The 18407-nt window shown below is 51.7% G+C and overlaps 1 protein-coding gene across 1 annotated transcript in view; it reads left to right on the plus strand.

Moving 5' to 3' along the window:
• The first annotated feature begins 4840 nt into the window (after positions 1-4840).
• Positions 4841-18407, plus strand: part of SULT2B1 (sulfotransferase family 2B member 1) — a 39478-nt gene continuing 25911 nt past the window's right edge. Inside the window, exon 1 of the mRNA XM_044760238.2 lies at positions 4841-5041. Within this exon, the coding sequence (XP_044616173.2) occupies positions 4971-5041 (71 nt within the window). The 5' untranslated portion in view covers positions 4841-4970. The remainder of the gene's footprint in view (positions 5042-18407) is intronic.

Below are 18407 nucleotides of genomic sequence, written 5' to 3' on the forward strand. Positions count from 1 at the left end.
CAGTGACCTCCCTTTGCCCATGTCTGAGTTCCATGAACAAAATGGCACATCCTGGGGCTTCCTGGGGCCCAGGTGAGGGCCTGGGGAGAGGCCAAGGAATTGCTATGGGGGGGCTGGGGCAGGGGGCATGCTTGAGTCCCCCAACCTGTGCTCTCTGCCCTCAGCCTAGCACGAGGGACCACTTCCTGCTCTCCCTTCACAATGGTTCCTAAGGTCCGGGGAGGGAGGGGGCCACCCTCGCGGTCAGTGGCACATGGACGGGATGTGTTCATCTTCCTGGGGGCTTATGGGGTGGAGGGCATGTCCTGACTGGCCCAACCCATCCTTACCTGACGCTGCTCCCTGCTAAGCCCCCGGGACGGTGCAGACTCTGGCCTTGGGACCCGGGAATGCCTCCCTATCCTCAGATGCCTCCTCTTTGGACGAAAGATACCCCCGGCTGTCTTTCTAACCTCTCGGCCTTTGCCCCCACCAGACCCTCCACTGAATGCTTTCTCCACTCAGCTCACTCACCTGGTGAGTTTCCCCCACTGGGGCATCGTTGCTCTTGACCTCCCAAAGACGCCTCCACCTACAGGCAGGATGCCGAGCATGCTGACTTTACCCCAGCCCTGCAGAGTCCCTTCCACCAGGACACTAGCCACTCGTGTCATCTGAAACTTTCTAGCAGCCACACTTCTTTAAAAAGTAAAAGACAAACAGGTGGAGGTTAATTTTAGGAATATGTTTTATTTAATCCAATATATCCAAAATAGCATCATTTCAACGTGTAATCGATAGAAAACTTACTCGTGAGCTCTTTTGCATGCTTATCTCAATTCCCATTGAAATGCAGTCTCCCCAAAGCGTTAACGTTGCCTTTAAGAGGAAAGTATTTTATGCTGCTTCTGTTTTTGAAGTTAAATTTAATTAAAATTAAATAAAATTGGAGGTGTTCACTTCCTCAGTCACATGTGCCGCAATTCTAGTGCTCAATAGCCGTGTGTGGCCAGTGGCTCCTGTGTTGGACGGCACAGCGCCAAGCTGTGTTTACTTACCTGTATTGTTTGTGGACATAATGCCAGCATCTGACCCAGAAGAGGCCTCCCCAGATATTAGTCAGAGGGATGGATGGTTGAACTGAGGCGGGCATGGAGGCGTGGATGAATAGATAGTGGGATGGACAGCTGGATGGATGGATAGATGGATGAATGAATGGATGGGTGGATGGATGGATAGAGGGATGGATGAATAAATGGTTAGAGAGATGGACAGCTGGATGGATGGATATGTGGATGAATGGCTGAATGAATGGATAGATAGGTGGATGGATGGATGGATGGATGGATGGATGGATGGATGGGTGGATAGATGGACAGATGGTGGATGGATGAATGGATGGATAGATGGGTGGATGGATAGAGGGATAGATGGATGGATGGATGAAGGGATAGATGGATGAATGAATGAGTGGATGGATGGGTGGATGGATGGGTGGCTGGATGGATAGAGGGATGGATGAATAAATGGTTAGAGAGATAGACAGCTGGATGGATGGATATGTGGATGAATGGCTGAATGAATGGATAGATGGGTGGATGGATGGATGGGTGGATAGATGGACAGATGGTGGATGGATGAATGAATGGATAGATGGGTGGATGGATAGAGGGATAGATGGATAGATGGATGGATGGATGAAGGGATAGATGGATGAATGAATGAGTGGATGGATGGGTGGATGGATGGGTGGCTGGATGGATGAGTGGATAGATGGGTGGATGGATGGATGAATGATGGATGGATGGAGGGATGAATGGATAGATAGATAGTTGGATGGAGTGAGAGAGGGATGGGTGTACCATCCCTGCTCCTCCCGGTGACCGCCAGCTGGCACTGAGTTTCCCACTTTCTTCTTCCCACCGTCTCCAGGTGTCTTCCCTCTCCCCTAGATACCCAGGCTCCCCACATCCGTGTCTGTCAGCTCAGTGGGCCCCGTTACTGTCCCTCTTCTCCTGTCATTGGGTAAGATGCGATTCTGGTGTCTTCCGGTTCCTCTTGCCATCTCTATAGCAGTCTGGGCCCCTCGCCTCCTGCAACCAGGCCTTCCATGTCCCCAGCCCCATCCCTATTTTCTGAAGAGTTTCAACAGACTCCTCCGGGCACCACCGCAACCCAGTCCCTCACTGTCCACCACCCCGTGACACTTCGCTCATCCCAGGCACAGCAATTTTTGAACATCTTCTGCCCTCCAGGAACTCTTCCAGACACTTCACTTAGGATCCATCTGGGGACAAACGGGGACAAACCTTGTCTTCATGGGATTGACAGTCTGGTGAGGAGATATCGTCAACAAGACCAAGAAGTAAAACATGTAGGATGTCAGATGGTGACGAGTGCTATGGAAAAAGGTAAAACAGGAAAAGGGGATGGAGATGTTGGTGGGAGAGCTCAGAGGAGGTGAGACTGGGCCGACTTGGAGGAAGGGAAGTGGTGAAGCTCCCAGGTACCTAGGGAAGAGCATGTCACAGGGGAACAGCAAGTGCAAAGGCCCTGAGGCAGGAGCACTTCCTGGGTCTCTGGATCTGGTAGTTTGGTCCCCTGCCCACTCAGGCGCAGCCTCCAGGCCCCCTCCTCCCTTCAATATCCTCCTGTACACTCTCATTGGGTCTTCCCAGATCTCTTGTCCCCCAGGGCTGCCCCACCCCCGACAGTTCCCTCCCAGGCTCCCCCAAGGATCTGGACATTCCGTTCTCAAGTTCTCAGAACTTGAGGCTTCTGGCTGGCACAGGGGCCCTTGGTCTCTGGTTCCAGCTGCTCTGTGGGGGGCCTGGTGTCAGGATTCGGGGGAGGTTTCTGTGGGAGGGGCAAGGCAGGGTTGTCACTTCCTCAGAGCCAGGAACAAAGGGTCCTTGAAGGCAGAACAAAGGGTCCTTGAAGGCAGAACAAAAGTGAGTTGGCCTAGGCCACAGGGCCAGGCAAGGTGGCTGGCTCAGCCCCCCAGAACCCACATCTGAAAAAATCCACTTGGCCCAGACAGGGAGAACTGGCCCTCTTGGCTTTGCCCCTCCCTGGGAGGGAACCCTTTTCACAGATGGGAACATTGAGGCTAATACTGAAAGTAGCCAAGGCAGGAGTCCAACTCCGTTGTTGGCGGGTGGGGTTGGGGACACTCCCTATGCCCCACCATCCTAGAGGTGGGCCTTTGATGAACTGAGGGGGCGCAACGCCCCAGGACGTTTGTCTTCTGTCTGCCCTCAGAGCGAGGATGGGCAACGCTATGTGACCTTGGGCAAGTCACCCCACCTCTCTGAGCCCCTTTTCTTCATCTGTTAAGCGAGTCTGACATGCCCTGTCTCCCTCACCTACACGACAACGCGTGGCAAACAGTAACTGGTCAGTCAACGGAATTTTAAATGGTGATGGTTCTGCATTTACTCATCCAAGGGAAATTTCTCTGGCATATATTAGAAAAATGAGAAGAAATTTCTGGAAAGACTCCACTAAAATGTTAGTGGTGGTTATCTCCGTGGGTAAAAGGAGGGTCACTGGGATCCTTATTTTCTTTCTGGACTTATCTGCTCAGACATTTTTTTTTAACGAAGTGTACACATTCCTTTTATCCTATAAAAATAAGTCATTTCGGGTGAGGAGGCTGTGTCACGGCCAGATTCCAGGTGTCTGCGGGGTCAGGAGACCAGCAGGCAGGGCGGAGGCCAGTTGGGGGGCACAGAGCAGAAGGGAACACTGGTTTGCTGGACCTACTGTATGCCAGATACGCCGCCAAGCCCTTGAGAGAGGTCTCGCCCAGTCCTCCCAACAGCCCAATGACGTGGGTACCAATTACAGGTGGGGAAATCGAGGCACAGAGGGCCAGTGGGACTAGTTCCAGGCCGCACAGCTGGGAGGTGCTGGAGCTGCGATTCAGACCAGGAGCCGTGACCTTCACATGCCCAGCCATGCCCGGCAGTTGTCTGTTGCGTCTCTGAGTCTCTCTGCGTCCCCCACTATCTCTGACCTGCCATGTTTCTCTCCTTCCCTTGGTCTCTCGCTGTCTCTGTCTCTCTCTCTGTGTCTCTCTCTCTCTTTTGTTCTCTCTGTGTCTCTTGCCATCTCTCATGGTCTCTGATCCTCTCTAAGTGTCTCTGTCTCTCTATTTCTCTCTATCTCTGTCCCTCTGTGTATCTCTGTCTCTCTGTGTCTCTCACTGTCTCTGTCTCTCTGTGTGTCTCTGTCTCCTCTTTGGTCTCTCTGTCTCATCTGTCTCCTCATTTTGGTCTCTCTCAATCTCTCTGTCTCTCCCCTGGTGTCTCTGTGTCTCTCACTATCTCTGTCTCGCTTGGTCTCTCTGCGTCCTCACTGTCTCCGACCCTCGGAGTGTCTCTGTTCTCTCTCAGTCCGTCTCCCCGGTCTGTGCTGCTGTGGCCTGGTGCATCCCTGTCTGTCCCTCGGTTTCCACCTCTTGCGTCCCTTACAGTGTCGCCCAGCAGGGCGGTTTCTGTCCTGTTGCTCCCAGCCATGTCCCGGCACTTAGAACAGCGGCTGGCAGACAGGAGGCGCTCAGTATTTCTTGAATGAATGAATGAATGGAGGAAGGAATGAATGAACAAAGAACTGAATGGACCCTCTGAGATGGGATTAGCTCCTCTGTCTGACGAGCAGACTCAGGCCCCACATGCCCAGAGCCGCCAGCCGGGACGGTTGGGGTGCCAGATGGGCGCTGACCCCCTGGACTCTGCCCCGGCCACTCTCGAGACGCCCAGGACGTGCTTGCCCTCCTCCCCGCCCTCGGAGAAGGGTGGCTCCCTGCCGGCCTCTCCCCAGGTGGAGGCGTGGGTAGCAGCTGGGAAAACCGGCTGGGTGCAGCCCCTCCCCTTGGGCGGAGAGGTAGGCACCTGGCAGCCGGGTGGCAGACGCCGCTGCTGCGCATACCCGGCTCCAGGGCCACCTGCTCCCTGCACGTCCTCCCCTCCCAGCCCTGCCCGCCTGCCATGGACGGGCCCGCCGAGCCCCGGACCCGGGCCCTGTGGGACACCTATGAGAACAATATCTCGGAAATCAGGTGAGGTCCAGACCCCAGGGCGGGCCGGGAGACCCCCCCCCCAAGAGGAGCTGGCCTGGGGGAAGGGCCAGGGACTTCTGCAAAGCGGCCCCCGCCCCCCCGGCCTCCTGCAGCCTCAGACCCGGCCGGGACTCGGCAGGCTGGGCTGGGCCGGGCCGGCTCGTCCACCCTGGGGTGCAGGTCCCTCTTGGAAGGGAGTGGAGGTCCCGGGTTGTGCTGAGTCATCAGCTGGGATGCCCAAGGTGGCCCTGTCCCCTTCAGGGCCTCAGTTTCTTTGTCTGTCTAAGGGATCCGTTCCAGCTCTTTGTCTCCTGATACACAACTGGATGGGAGCAGGGGCTCGCGTGCCGTAGTTGCTCAGGAAACACGAGAGCCTGTGTCCCCCTTTCCTCCTGGGCGTCCCCCAAAAAGGCCTCAAATGGAAGTGCTTTCCCTCATGGGGGCTTAGAATCGGCCGCCTCCTCTGTTTGGGGCAGGACGGGAGAGCAGAGGTGGGTGGGCTTCAGGACTCGGCTGAGTCCCAGAGTCAGAGGCTGTATCCCCTGCGGGTTGCGGGCCGGGAGGATGGGCCCGGCCTCCACGGCCTTCATCAGAGAGGTTAGGACAGAATGCTCCTCACCTCTTAAGCGTGACTCCTTTGTTCCTGGAGATGAGTGAGACACGATTAGAGTACCTGCTTTGCAGATGGGGAAACTGAGGATGAGAGGGAAAGTGACGTGACCATGATCACGCAGCCAGAGGCAAATCTGAATCCAGTCTGTCTGACCCCGGAGTCTGTGGTTTCTTCTCTCCCTCTGCATCCTCGGTGTTACCCCCTCCCTCCCCATGCCTCCATTTTTCCGATGAGCAAGTGGAGGCTCAGAGAGGGCAGGTAGCCGGCCCAGGATCACACAGCGAGCTGCTGAGATGATCTCCAGCCCCCGATATCTTACACTCCGCCAGGCTAGTCTCTCCTGCCTGCTTTCTGGCCCCCTCCAGATACCCCAGGCTGCACTGTCTCGGGCCCGCTGTTCCCCTCGCTCCTTCAGGAGCCAAGGCATGGAGAGGCACCCGGGACCCCAGAGACTGGAGCAGTTGGATTCTGATTGCTGTGTGATGCAGACAAGCTTCCCAGTGATTCTGGGCTTCTTGGGGTGACAGAGGCCGCAGGCTGGTCCCAGCCCTGCTTGAGGAAGGCCCCAGGACTCTCCGCTCAGCATTCTCCTCTCCGGGGGCCCTCTGGCTTCTGCCCTTTCTCTCTCCGGAGATAATCCGGGTGCCCTCCCGCGCTCCCTCTCCAGGCAGGATTTACCCCCCGCCCGGCCGCAAAGTCCCCAGCCCTTGCTCAGTGCATGACTTTGATCCGGTCATTTACCCTCTCCCAGCCTCGGTTTCCCCATCTGAAAAAGGAGGGTGAATAACCCTCATCTGTTAGACCCCTCTAGAGCTGAATGTCTGCAGCCCCCTGGATGGTGCCCTTAGGACCCCAAATTTTCATTTCCATGAGCTTCTGGAATCCCCTGGACCCGGAAGGATGCCACTTATGAGGGCCCTTAATGTCCCTTCTGGGGCCCCCTCCCACGCCCCTCAGACATACACGTCCCCACCATCGTGTGGGAACTCAGTGGCTCCCCCAGAATCGTCCCTCCTACTGGGTCGCCGTCTCAGGGATGGCCCCATCGGTCACCAGGCTAGACCCCCAGGCCTCGTCCTTCCTCCCCCTCCCTGCCCTCCTGTCCTCTGTCTCTCTCCATTCCCATGGCCTCTGGAGCCTCACCCCAGCCTCCCTGCCTCCAGGCCTTCCGTTTGCCTCCCCCTCAAATTCCCCAACGCCCTCCGGGCCCTGACGCTCTGGCCTCCCCAGGCCAGTCTCCTCCCTTGCCTGCATTCCGCCTCCCTCAGGACTCCAGATTCTGTGGCCGTGCCTCACGGTTCCCCGTCACCGTTCCCTCTGTAAGGATTCCCAGAGAAACCTTCTCTAATCTCCAAATCTGGCCCTGACCGTCCTCAGCTCAAGTCCCTTCTTTGGCTCCCCAGCACCCACAGCAATGGTTCCCAAACCCTTTCTAAGGCACATATTCCTTTGCCCAAGTAAAACCTCACTCCCAAGCAGAAACACACGAGAGCGATGGAGACGCAGCTGCTCTGGTGTGAAATGAGGTAGTGGGGTGGGGGCCCCGCTGGCCCTGCTCCCACGGCCCCGCCGGCCTGGATCCCGCACCTGGGGGCCTTTGCATCTGAAATTCCTTTTGCCCTGGGAGGACCTCTCTCCTTCTTCCGGCAAACCCCTGCTCACACCATTTAAGATTCCCGGCCACCGCGTCATGCCTCTGGCTCCAACCCATCCCATCGGGGCTGGCCTGGTGGCACATGGTGGCACCACCATGCTGAGGAGCTAGGGGACAGAGTAGGGACCACCTCCGCCGGCCTCGCTCGGGGGGCTAGGAAGTGTGTGAGAATGATGCCAGCGAATGAATGGAGGTGCAATTGGGCAATTTCTGAGCAGGTGCCTGGGAGATGAGTCAGGGCTGGAGGACAGGTGGGGAGGGGCAGGGCACGAGGGGAGAGGGGATGCGGGGACACCAGGACCGCGGCTGTTGGAAGGAAATGAGAGGCAGTGTGGATCTGCGGGGACCCGAGGAAAACCCCCATGGGGGCCTTGACTCCACAACAGTGACAGGAAGGACTCAGTGTCAAGGGAACGAAGCAATTCCCAGGATGCTCTCTGCAGCTGGGTCCACTTTTTGAAGACCCTGCCACCCCCCGAAACAAGAAAAGCTAAGGAATCTATTGTTTCTGGAACACAGGAATATGTGCTAGAACTGTCTTTAAAAAAAACAAAACAAGCCGCTGACGAGGATTTAATTCATGAGAGCCATTGGGGGGAGGAGGCCTCAGCCAGGCACGTTGCTTCGAACGTTTTAGTTCGTAGGGTTTGTTGTAAATTATGCTTTATAAATTTTATGTGTGTTGCACGTAGGCTTGTGTGTGTCTGATGTACTCAGAAGGGACAATAAGGGCAAAATAAAAATTTTAAGAGGAAGGAGTCAGAGGCAGGAGGTGGGTCGGACACGGACAGTCATGCCCAGTTTACAGGCACCAGAGCCAATGGGGAGACAAGCCCAGGGGCCACCATTCCCCACAGCATTTTTTCAAGTGCTCCCGGGGCTGAGTGCTTTCCTCGTATTGATCCATTTAATCCTCGCCACTGTCTGAAATGAGCCCGCGTGAATGATTAACTAGTATCATCTTGTTTATGACTGAGGCAACAGAGGCCCAGAGAGGGTGAGTGACTTGCCCAAGGTCACACAGCTGCCAAGTGGGCGTAGTCGGGAATTGAACCAGGACGCCTGGCCCGACTCTATCCCGCCCTGGACGGACGGGATGGGCAGGCGTGAGAGGAATTTGGGGATGAGCAACCTGAGGGAGGAGCAGGATTAGGGAGGCGGCCCCTGCCCACACGGGAGGCTTACTTAGTAGGTACTCCACGCTCTGATGCATTTCCTGGGCTATCCTGCAGGCTGGGCTGTACCTTGACTAGCCCCTTCCGGAGCAGGTCAAGGCCAGAAGGAGCCAGGCCGGCATTTGGACCTGCGATCACTGTTCCTCCCCTCCCTCTGATCTTGGAATCCCCCCAGCAAGGCCCTCGCTGATCTCTTTATGGCTGAGGTCACTGGCCCCAGTTTTACAACCCGGCCCCTCCTTATCTCGAGGAGAGCCGAGCCACGACTTTTATGGCTCCAGAGGTACTTTCTCCAAGGGGAAGGGGACCAATAATCAAAAGGTTAAAGCAATAAACAAATAATTAGATATTGGGCCTCATGATGTGGGTGGAATTTGGGCAGGCAGAGAGAAGATAAGGCACCATGGTGAGAATTGGGGCCGGCCCAGAGGCGTGGTGGTTAAGTTCACGTGCTCCACTTCTGAGACCTGAGTTCGCAGGTTCAGATCCCAGGCACGGACCTGCACACCGCTCATCAAGCCATGCGGTGGTGGCGTCCCACATACAAAATAGAGGAAGATGGGCACAGATGTTAGCTCAGGGCCAATCTTCCTCGCCAAAAAAAAAAAAGAAGAAGAAGAAGAAGAAGAAAGAGAGAGAACTAGAATAAGATGCTCACAGCCCTCCTTCTCCTCTCCCCACCACTGCCTGTGAGGGACCCAGGCTCAGACTCAGTTTCCTTCCTCACTTTGTCTCTAGCGGGCGGGGAGGTGGGATGTGTGCCTGCTGGCCCTGTGTAGAGACCAGGACATGGGAACATCCAGGACCCACTTGGAAAGAACTGAGGGGCCCAGTTTGCCCAAAGGAGGTTCTGCAGGAGAGAGAGTGGGACCACTGGACCATCCGTGGCATCGAATGCCCAGGCTGGGAGGGAGAGTCTGGTCTTGCTGGGAGGGCTGGGTCAGAGGCCCCAAGAGAGCTGTGACCGGCTACTCACAGGGGTGTCTGGCTCAGGCCGGGACCTGGACAGGGGCTCTGAGGACCCTGCCCCTGCAGGCAGGAATGCCTGAGTCACCCAGCTGCCAGAAGGCCACCCTGAGTTCAAATCCCATAGACACTGCCACTAGCCAGGACCCGCCGGCCAGCTGGGGTCGGCCTCGCTGGGCATCCATGAAATGGGCGTGTGGGTGAGGCCTGGGAGGGCCGGACCCGCCACTGTCTGCTGACTCAGGGTTTGTGCGGTTTCTTTCCTCCTTCTCTAATTCCCGGGGCCCCTCCTGAGCCAGGCGGTCGTGTGCAGGGCAGGGTGGGGACAGGATGAAGAGTGACAATAATTACCACCTTCCTGGGCGTTGGCCACGCACCAGGCCCGGTCTGTGGGCTTTCTGTGGATGAGCTCCTGGTCTCCGTCACAGCCCGGTGAGGCAGCCCATTTTGCAGATGGGGAAACTGAGGCCCAGAGAAGAATCATCCATCTGGGAATCACTCTGGAGAGCCCACTCTTGACCCTCATGCTAGAGACAGGGGTCAGACAAGGGCCTCGAGCTGCAGGAAAAGGCTGCCCCTCTGTGGCCATAACCTTCCTCTGGGGGTTGTCACCCCAGGTGGGATCAATGAGTCTGTGGTCCGAGCCCTCCAGAACAAAGCTGTCCCCTACACACACAGTGTGAGCCCCCTAGGTAGACATTTTCCAGCAGCCGCATTAAACAAATAAAAACTGTAAGAGAAACAGGTCAAATTCATTTTAATTCTATATTTTATTTCACCTGATATACCTGAAATATTATCATTTCAACATGTAATTGGTAGAAAAAAATATTAATATTTTATATTCTCCTTTTCCTATAAGCCTCTGAAATCGATTGTGAATTTTCTCAGATCAGACACTAACCTTCCATCAGAAGCACTGGATCTCAGGACCAGCCCAGCGGTGTAGTGGTTAAATTCGTAGGCTCAGCTTTGGTGGCCTGGGGTTCACAGGTTCGGATTCCAGGCACAGACCTACACACCGCTCATCAAGTCACACTGTGACGGTGTCCCACATACAAATTGGAGGAGGATGGGCACAGATGTTAGCTCAGGGCCAATCTTCCTCACCAAAAAAAAAAAAAGACTGGATCTGCATTCAGATCTCATCACTGTTACAGCTGAAAAAGTCTATTCCCAGGTCTGCATTGTTCCAAAACTGCCTAAAAAGTTTTCCAATGATTGAATTGAGTGTCAGCGTTTCAGTGGAAATCAATAATAATTAAACACAACCAGAAGTTGAGTTCCCCAGTCACACCGGCCACATTTCAAGGGCTCAGGAGGCACCTGTGGCCAGAGGCCGCCATATTGGATGGCACAGAATGGACCATTTCCAGCATCGTGGAAAGTTCTGTTGGACCACACGGCTCCAGGCTGTGAGTGACCCCAGGGTGGGGGAGGCACATAGTAGGAGCTTAATAAATGTAGGTTAGAAGGGAGAGAGAGGAAGCATGAGAGAGAAAGGAAAGAAAGAGAGAATTCGAGAAGAGCCTTCAGGCTAAGGCACAGCAAGTGCAGAGATCCGATGGTGTGGTGGAGCATGGAGTGTGTGAGGGACAAGCAGAACTTGGCAGTGGCAACAGAACAACACTGGTTGTGCTGGCTTGGGGACCCAGGGGAGGTGGGGGCAGGATAGGCCCATGGGGGCCACAATGCGTCTGTCGGGCTTTGACGGCAGAGCTGGGACGCAGTACAAAGAACCCTGAGAATTTGAAGAGAGTGATTAATTTCTTTAGCTAGATTTTTCTCATTTATTATTTTCATCCTAAAAGTAATCCATCCAAGTGATACAGGTCAACTGCTTTTTTACAAAAATCGTTTAAAAGTTTGTACAGATTTTAAATGTGCATGAATTGCTGAGGGAAAAAGAAAAGAATGGGGAGGGGGAATTTACCCTATCAGACCTTAAGTTCTGCTATAAAGTTACAATAAGCCAAACAGTATGACCCCACCCTATGCCCCAGCAATTCTGAGGCTACTTCTTTGCCCAAGAGAAATGAGAACGTAGGTTCCCCACATAGACAAGGACAGTCTGGGTGCCTTTATGCATAAGAACCCGGCCTGGAAACAGCCATGAACAGAGGAAATGGATATGCGCTGAGATTTATTCATACAGGGGAATCCTCCTCGGCCGTAAACACACTCTAACATACACACAAACACGGATGAATGTCGAGAACGTCGTGCTGAGCAAACGAAGCCAGACGCCGAACAGTGCATTCTCTAAGCTGAGAGTTCTAGAATGCCCCAGGACCAGTCGACTCCATTTGTGATGGAAAAACTCAGAACAGCGGTCCCTCTGGGGTAGCGGTGGGGCGGGTTGGAAAGAGGCACGAGAAACTTTCTGGGGTAATGGGCTGTTCTGCATGGCGGGAAGGGTTTGGATGGCATCGGGGTGTGAGGCATTCGTCAAAATTCGCTTCAGATTAGCGTGTTTCCTCGCGGCAAGTGGGCTAGCTTGCCGCTGGTTTAAAAAAAAATGGGATGGGTGCACATTGATCTGAAAAGATTGCCATGATATGGTAACAGAAAAACAAGCACGGTGCGGGGTGAGGTGTAAGATGTGATGTCCACATTGTTCAGAAGAGGAGGAAGAGGAAGGCAGGCGAGCCGGGGAGGAAGAATTGGAGCGCCCGCACTGTGAATACGCTTCCACGCGCTTCTGTAAGCGCAGCTGGTTACGCACCAAACCAGTTGTGTTTCGATCCCCAAGGCTGGCATGGCAGTGTCGGGGGAGACCCCTGACATTAAAACACCCAGATGATAATAAATATATATAACTTATCAATAAGCCTAGATATCAATAGATATAGGGATATGATTCAAGACTTTATTTTCCTAATTAGATTTTCTAAAAAGAAAGAAAACTACACATGTGCCGTATTGAGGCAGTCTAGCGACGTAACAGGCATCCCCCCACTTCTGGAGCTTAACATAGTCGACGTTCACTGCAGGCTCACATCCCAGCCCCATGTGGGCTCTCTTGGCCACGTCCTTTGGGGCTTAGGCTCTGCCATCTGCACCTGTGGCTCCAGGTCCCCCAAGGACCTTGGCTGGTCCTACCAGCCAAGGGGGTGGCGGGTGAGCACGTGGCAGTCACTGCCACTATGTTCGCAATTCAAAATTCAAGACGTACAGACAGGCATGAAGTGGAAAATTCTAGTTCCCACAACCACCCCAGACCCACCCCTGGAGGTAACCACTTTTAATGCTTGCCTGCCAGAAAATTTCTCTCTCTCTTTTTTTTTTTTTGAGGAAGATTAGCCCTGAGCTAACATCTGCCACCAATCCTCCTCTTTTTGCTGAGGAAGACTGGCCCTGAGCTAACATCCGTGCCCATCTTCCTCCACTTTATATGTGGGACACCTGCCACAGCATGGCTTGCCAAATGGTGCCATGTCCACACCCGGGATCCAAACCGACGAACCCTGGGCCCCCGAAGTGGAACGTACACATTTAACCGATGCGCCACTAGCCCGGCCCCCAGAAAATTTCTCTTTATGGGTGTATCTTGTCTTCCCTTATTTATTTTTTAAGCATAATTAAGATACTGCTTGGTATGTGGCTCCGCCCTTTTCACTCTTTGTAGTATTTCGGACGTCTTGCCAAATAAATTCCACCTCCTTACCCCTCCAACCTTTTATTCCGAACATTTCAAAATATAAGATTTTTAAGTTGTGTCAACTTAAAAAACAAATTCGCCTGGTATTTTATCCTAAAAATGAGTTTATTCGGGAATAGCCAAAAGAATTAGAACTAGGGATGTGCATGCTACTGTGAACCAGAGGCAAATCCAGAGAACACAGGAGGGGGAGCTGCTTTTATAGAGAAAAAGGGGGAGGGGGAGGGGCTGCTCTAAAGGAAAGCCCATTGCAGGAAAGTAACAGTTCAGGGTGGCAACGGCTTTTCATTGGCTGAGCTGTGATGTTTCTCATTGGCTGAGCTGTGGTGTTTCTCATTGGCTGAGCTGTGGCGTTTCTCATTGGCTGAGCTGCGGCGTTTCTCATTGGCTGAGCTGTGGCGTTTCTCATTGGCTGAGCTGTGGCGTTTCTCATTGGCTGAGCTGTGGCGTTTCTCATTGGCTGAGCTGTGGTGTTTCTCATTGGCTGAGCTGTGGTGTTTCTCATTGGCTGAGCTGTGGCGTTTCTCATTGGCTGAGCTGCGGCATTTCTCATTGGCTGAGCTGTGGCATTTCTCATTGGCTGGCCTGCAGTGTTTCTCATTGGCTGAGCTGTTACCAGGTGGGAAGAGAAATCTTCCTTCAGTAGTAAAGTGGTTTTATTTCCTGTGAAGATGCAGCTTCCATCTCTTCCCCTTTGGTGTAACTGACTATGTGTGATAGGGCTGAGAGCTCCCCCTGCAGGCCTTCCTGACTCCAATATGGTTAAGGTTTCTTTTATTAATTTCCACACTGTCCCCTTCTGATCAAGATCTTTCTCCAAAAGCAATGCTGATCCAGCAGGCATGTTCTCTGGTCTTGTCCCTTGGCGCCAGGAAGGACCTTTCCTGGTTGTCGTGTCCCATGTTGGAGTGAAGGTGCTTAGTGGTTGGAAACCATTTAGGCCACATTTGGGTAATGAGGAAGGTTAGAAGGGAGAAGGTTAGGAAGCATTTCTTATTCCAAGTCCATAGCTGTCTGAGGTCATAAGCATCAGAAATCATTTCAAATTGTTGAGCTAACATCACTTTCCTGGGCACGTCATTTTTACAGAGGTTCAACAGGAATAGGTACAGAACTTCACAGCAAGTATACAGAGTAAGATTAAGAGCAATACTCTGGGGCCAGCCTCATGACCTAGTGGTTAAGTTCAGTGCGCTCCACTTCAGTGGCCCAGATTCACAGGTTCGGTTCCTGAGTACAGACCTACACCACTCATCAGCCATGCTACAGCAGAGACCCACAGACAAAATGGAGGAAGATTGGCACAGATGTTAGCTCAGCAAAAAAAAAAAAAAAAAAAAAAAGAGAGAGATCAATACTCAAAGCCCAGTTTGCCAGATGGTTCTAAACCAGGAGCCCATACCTGAAGGTAACCAGTTGAACAAATCAAAAGACAGTGGATTATTAGGTGAAGTTTGCTGTGGCCAATGTGCTTGCTCTCTAATCTTAGGTGACCGGGTTTCTGCTTCCCCAGAGGCATTTATCCACGTGCAACAGGAGGTGTTTGTTAGTGCACAGACACTTCCTAGCTCAGCAAGTGGACAGTCAAGGGCTGTACAATTGTCCCGAACTTTCTTGGCTAGTGAGTTAAGCAACCATTGCTTTGCTGAAATTGCTTTGGCTGTGGACTGGGCCAACTCTTCGAGTGTCAGGGAGAGATTCCTGGCCATTTGTTCATGGGTGCTCACTCCGATCCGTGGAAAGAAAGTTCCTCCCACGAAGACAAATCCAGAGCCACGTACACCTCCTAGAAGTTCTTGTTTAGAGTGACTATGGAGATTCAACAGGAGAGACCAATGCAGAGAAAACAGGACAGTGAATATCATGCTGTCCTTGTAATCTCCAGCCGTCAAGGCAATGAGTTGCCCAAGCATAAAGGCCATTACTGAGACCTGCACAGATGAAGACGTAACCAAGGGGTGTACATAAGGCTCCCACAGACGTGATAGCATCTATACACTCATTCATCAGCATAGAGGTGTTAGCATTGTATAACCAAACCTCAGATCCAGTGTCGTTACATTCCGAGAGGTTGCCTAAATATATGGGGATATGAAGAAATTTACTGATAGCCTGGGTTATGTTGCTGGCCTCACAAATTTTTTTATACAAATATTCATAAGATCCTGTTTGGGGGCCCACCTGGTGGCAGAGTGGTTAAGTTCGCACACTCTAGTTTGGCAGCCCGGGATTTGCAGGTTCCATCTTGGGTGCGAACCTACATACCACTCATCAAGCCATGCTGTGGTGGCATCCCACATACAGAGTGGAGGAAGATTGGCACGATGTTAGCTCAGTAATACTCTTCCTCACCAAAAAAAAAAAAAAAAAAAAGACCTTGTTTTCCCCTCCCGAGTCTGGATTAAATTAAAGCTAGGAATGAGTTTAGGTGGGCTTAGCACCCTGAGTCAGTAAAATGGGCCAGTAGAGCAATTTAGATCAACAACAGCATGCGGAATCCTAGTGAAACTACTTCTAGGGAGAACTAAGGGGTCATTAATCTCTTGGACAGACCAAGGTTTCTGACGGCAATCAGAGAGGTTCCTCCCTTTCAAAAGCGATTGGGAAATGCAGACAAGGGCATTGTCTTTCCAGGAAAGGGCAGGAGAAAGTACAGTAAGAAACAATGGTGGGAGGAGAACACAGAGGCCTGGCGGGGGGTCCGTCTTGGGGAAGCTGTCTGCCTCAGATGTCAGCTGCTTCTCTTTCTGGTCAGTTTGATTTGAGGTCTCCAGTGTTCGTTTAGGACCGAATATTGGGTGGAGCCTTCTTCAGCTGTGAGATGAGTGCCCAAGGCTCAAGTTCCTGAAGCTTGGCTGCCATCTGGGTAGCGAGGAGGTCCTAGAATAGTTGCTTCCCAGGAGATTTCAAGGGCAGGAAAATTGGAAATACCCGTTTGGAGTCCTGTATCCAGACATTTAAGGAGAGTGGAAGGATTTAGGATCCAGTCCAGCTTACAAGTATAAGAAAACATTAAAGACAATTAACAGGACTATGGGCCAGCCTGGTGGCATAGCAGTTAAGTTCACAAGCTCCACTTCAGTGGCCTGGGGTTTGTGGGTTTGGATCCCGGGCGCAGACCTACACACCACTCATCAAGCCACGCCGTGGCAGCATCCCACATACCAAATAGAGGAAGATAGGCACAGATGTTCGCTCAGGGCCAATCTTCCTCACCAAAGAAAAAAAAATTAATAGGACTTGAATTTAATGTCTACAGAAGTGAAAACATAATTTCTTTCTCCACAACAACCTCATTGTAAAAAATAAAGATAATCATAGTAAAATTAGTTTGTTTGTATTAAACTTGGCCTGATTATTTATATAAATGCAGCAAGGATAGTGATTGACCATAAAATCTTTTCTTTTTTGTTTTTTTGAGGAAGATTAGCCCTGAGCTAACTACTGCCAATCCTCCTCTTTTTGCTGGGGAAGACTGGCCCTGAGCTAACATCCATGCCCATCTTCCTCTACTTTATATGTGGGATGCCTGCCACAGCATGCCATTTGCCAAGTGGTGCCATGTCCACACCCGGGATCCGAACCGGTGAACCCCAGGCCACCGAGAAGTGGAACGTGCAAACTTAACTGCTGTGCCTCCGGGCGGGCCCCATAAAATCTTTTTTAAAGATTGCTTTGCTGAAACTCTGGAAGGAAGGTACTAGGCTGATTTTTCAAGCCGTTTCTTAAATCTATGTGGTCATATCTGAGTCTGTGTACATCTTTCTTGAATATAATATTCTAGTCAAAGCCTTGTCAATGCAGCCAATATTTCCAACTGTGTCCTGTTGCAAGGAGAACAGCCTTTAACTGAACCCACGCAAAGACATTCACTGTCATGAAAAGAATACCTAAGAGTTTCTGAATTCTGGAGGGATCAGGTAGAGAGAAAAAGATGAATGTTTCAACCCTCGTTGCAAAGATACACCTTACCAAGTTGCTCTAAGTTATAGAGAGCTTAAAGGAGAGGAGAAAGAGGGGTCCTTCACATCTGGAAAACAAAACATCAAAGCAATCAGTCCTCCCCTCGAGTTCCAGAAACTTCCACCCACTTCAGTCTTATAATGTTAAAGGTATCAAAGCCTGTATTCCAGGGGCCTGGGCTGGTGGCCTAATGGTTAAGTTCGGTGCACTCCACTTTGGCAGCTAGGGCTTGGTTCCTGGATGCAGACCCACAACGCCCGTCTGTCAGTGGCCATGCTGCGGTGGCGGCTCACATCCAAAAAGAGGAAGATTGGCAGTGGGTATCAGCTCAGGGTAAATCTTCCTCAGCTAAAAAAAAAAAACACACACACAAAACAACCTCCTGTATTCCAGAGTACTTGTGAAAGTCTTTTCTATGAAAATATCTTTGAAAATGAAACATATTTGTGAAAGCATTGGAGTAAGACAATAGCTGTAACTGACAAAGGACTTTTTAAAAAAAGCAATGGGTAGGGACCGGTCCGGTGATGTGGTGGTTTAGTGCACATGTTCTGCTTTGGCGGCCCGGTGTTCGCCAGTTTGGATCCCGGGTACAGACATGGCACCGCTTGGCACACCATGCTGTGGCAGGCGTCCCACATATAAAGTAGAGGAAGATGGGCACGGATGTTAGCTCAGGGCCAGTCTTCCTCAGCAAAAAGAGGAGGATTGGCAGCAGATGTTAGCGCAGGGCTAATCTTCCTAAAAAAAAGAAAAAAACAGAAGTAAGCAATTGTGAACTATATTACCTTTTTGCGGCTTGGTGAACTTAAAATACCTTTTATAAATTTCTAGAAACATGTGCCTTTTTTTCCCCAGAAAATTTCTGAGCATGGCATAAAACATGTTCACTAGTAGACTCAAATCTCTTTAGTTCCTCCAGGATGGGAAGCCAAAAGTAGATAAATTTGTGTTCAGTAATTAATGTTTTAGTATTTTATCTTGTTTGGAAAACGACTATACACTGTTTAGTTTAACTTAGTATAAACTTTCTTCTTATTTACATTTATGTTCATTATTGCTTTTTTTTTTTTTTGAGGAAGATTAGCCCTGAGCTAACATCTGCTGCCAATCCTCCTCTTTTTGCTGAGGAAGACTGGCCCTGAGCTAACATCCGTGCCCATCTTCCTCTACTTTATCTGTGGGACGCCTACCACAGCATGGCGTGCCAAGCAGTGCCATGTCCGCACCCGGGATCCAAACCTTTGAACCCCAGGCTGCCAAAGCGGAAAGTGAGCACTTAACCGCTGCACTACCAGGCCGGCCCTCATTTCTTGCTTTTAACAACCACGCAT

Source organism: Equus asinus, chromosome 26, assembly GCF_041296235.1.
Source record: "Equus asinus isolate D_3611 breed Donkey chromosome 26, EquAss-T2T_v2, whole genome shotgun sequence".
NCBI classification, from domain to species: domain Eukaryota; kingdom Metazoa; phylum Chordata; class Mammalia; order Perissodactyla; family Equidae; genus Equus; species Equus asinus.